The following is a 2,500-nucleotide window of genomic DNA, read 5'->3' as shown; positions in this document are numbered from 1 at the left end:
CGACACGGAGGATAAAAACAAAGAAAGAAAGAGAAGAAAGACTTACGATAAGGACAAGAAGTAGGACGTGTTAATATAGGATCAGCTTTCCAGCGCTGGAGAGAACTGAAGGAGCAGGAAGTTGGCCACATATTCACAGGTTGGAGTTTCCCGAGTCAATAACTCCTGAGCTAAACGCTGTTACTACACAAATAACACCTCTTTTCTATCGTAGTAATGTAGAGAGGCAGCTACAACCGCGTTTTGTGTAGTAACAGCGTTTAGCTCAGGAGTTACTGACTCGGGAAACTCCGACCTGTGAATATGTGGCCGACTTTACTTAAGACGCCGAGGCGCTTTTTTCCTTCTCGATAGGTGAGTAACGTTGGTTTTGCTTTGTTACACAGAACTAATATATGCCTTTGTCCTTTACATCATTATGCTTGTGTGGCATTTTTGCTTGTTTGTTTATCTACAATCGTATTGTTCTTCCCTTCAGCTATGATAAAGGCACGTTTCTTTCTGTTAGTCGCCCGGGTTACGTATGTATGTGTGGGCGGAGCTATCGATACAGGGGTGGGACCCGTTTGGGTTAGGGGGCGTGTTTGCTTTGGTGATTTTATATGTCGACATTGGCTTTCAAACAACGGAGACCGCACCTTTAATATAAACCTGAGCTACAGTCAGAGCTGCTGTTAGAGAGAATGAATCAACACCTGATGACCAAGCAGGACTCAGGACTGTCAGATGTGTATTATTGTGCTGTAAGTGAACAGAAAGGGAGAATGAAGGTTGTTAGCGTTACTTGAGTGTAGCGACCCCTTGTGGCGTGGTGGGCTGGTTGAAGTGTCTCATGTACTCGTGCACTTCAGGAAAACTCTTCTTCATGTAATCTTCTGCGCTGCTCTCATGGACTGTTCCGAAACGGAACCCCAGAGACGGATGTTGGAGCTAAAGAACAACACAACATGTTATTGCGTTCAGTCACTAGCAAGACTCATGATGTCATAATCAGCTGTCCAATCAGCAGCTGCAACTTCACACATGCTCAGTGGAACAGAGCTGAATCTCTAACTGCTTATTTTTTTGCTTGTTCTGGTGAATTTTTCTGAATATTTCCTTCTTTTCATTGAACTTTCCTTTCTTTCTTTCCTTTCTTTGGGGATTGGTGTTTCCTTATCTCTTTTGTTTTTCTTTATTTTTTTTTACCCTTTTTGCTTAATTATTTACTTTTTCTTTTTTTGATTCTCATTTATTTATTTATTTATTTATTTATTTATTTATTTATTTATTTACTGTAAATGTATTATTAATGCACTTTTCAGCTGGTTCATTTTCATCCTTCTGCTTCTTTCATTCTTTAAAATACACAGAACTGAACGTAAAGCAAAACTTTTATTTTTCCTTTGTCTTTTTTTCAAACTTATCTTTCCTCATGATGTTATCTCATGCTTTCAGTATCTATCTCAGATCCTACAGCATTCTGCAGTCATCTCCATGTACCTGCAGGGTAAATCAGAGCGATTAGCGAGTTTCCTGTCTCACCTTGGCATCGTGAATCCCTGACACCTCCTCAAATATTTTCTCGCCCACCATTACAGCTGCTAAATTAGCTGTATAGCTAGAAAGCACGAGCAGGCAGAAGATCGCCCAGAGGTTCATGAGGAATCTTCCAGTCCAACATTTTGGAGTCTTGGTTGCGATGGTTCTTCCGAAGAGCACAGCGTAGCACAGGTTGAGAGCAGATGAGTAGGAGAAGACTCGGACCCGGTTTCGTCCGTGAGGCGTCAGTCCAAACGGACTCTTCCACTCGTACAGTGTGAGGAAAAGTGCAGTGATGTGAAGCGTGATGAAGATCCCCACCCACATGGACCAGTGTAACGGCCACATGAAGGCACCGATGGGTGCGGCCGTGTCCTTGCTTCGCACCAGGATGGCCAGGCTGGTGGAGAAGAAGGAGCTGGTGAAGTCCATCACTTTACTGCGTGCAGAGTTGATGCTGAAGCTGGTGACAGCGGTGTCAGCAGCACCACTCAGCAGGTCTCCCACCAGTCCAGTCCACTGCCCGTTTTTCCATGCTCCGTACTTTCCATCCCCTACAATGTAGAGCTCAAAATCAAACTGCATGTCCTCAGCGAGCTTCTCAAGCAGATCAATGCAGAATCCATAGCAGCATTTGACCATCTCTGATGGCAACACACTGCTGTTTTTCTGTTCTAGAGCTCTGAAAAGATTATTCAAAACATCTAAGTTTTTGGTTTGAGGGTCCAGACAAAGCTGACCAGCTTGGCATTGGCCATCTTCATCAGCCTTGCGAGTAAAAACAAATGGATGCTCCACCAAAGTCACAACACGGATTTTATGCCCAGAAACAGGAAGTCCAGGATGCCAACGTCCTCCTGTTTGGATGGTCAGAACCTGATCCATTTCATGTTTCATTAAATCCGACCAAATGCTCTTCTTCTCCATCTCTAAGTGTCCAGAATGCCATTCAGCCACCGTGGTCCAGCTCGGCTGACCT

At 43.9% G+C, this 2,500-nt stretch overlaps 1 protein-coding gene across 2 annotated transcripts in view; it reads right to left on the bottom strand.

Moving 5' to 3' along the window:
• grin3ba (glutamate receptor, ionotropic, N-methyl-D-aspartate 3Ba) overlaps positions 1-2,500 on the bottom strand; it is a 64,492-nt gene that overhangs the window by 13,933 nt on the left and 48,059 nt on the right. For both annotated transcript variants that reach the window (XM_027138966.2, XM_047820755.1), the window contains exons 3-4: positions 1,525-2,500; positions 785-930 (exon numbers count right to left, since the gene is read on the bottom strand). The exon at positions 1,525-2,500 is cut by the window's right edge and continues 117 nt beyond it. In XM_027138966.2, the coding sequence (XP_026994767.2) occupies positions 785-930; positions 1,525-2,500 (1,122 nt within the window). The remainder of the gene's footprint in view (positions 1-784; positions 931-1,524) is intronic.

Source organism: Tachysurus fulvidraco, chromosome 11 (assembly GCF_022655615.1).
Source record: "Tachysurus fulvidraco isolate hzauxx_2018 chromosome 11, HZAU_PFXX_2.0, whole genome shotgun sequence".
Taxonomy (NCBI): domain Eukaryota; kingdom Metazoa; phylum Chordata; class Actinopteri; order Siluriformes; family Bagridae; genus Tachysurus; species Tachysurus fulvidraco.
This window is presented reverse-complemented; position numbering and strand designations above follow the sequence as displayed.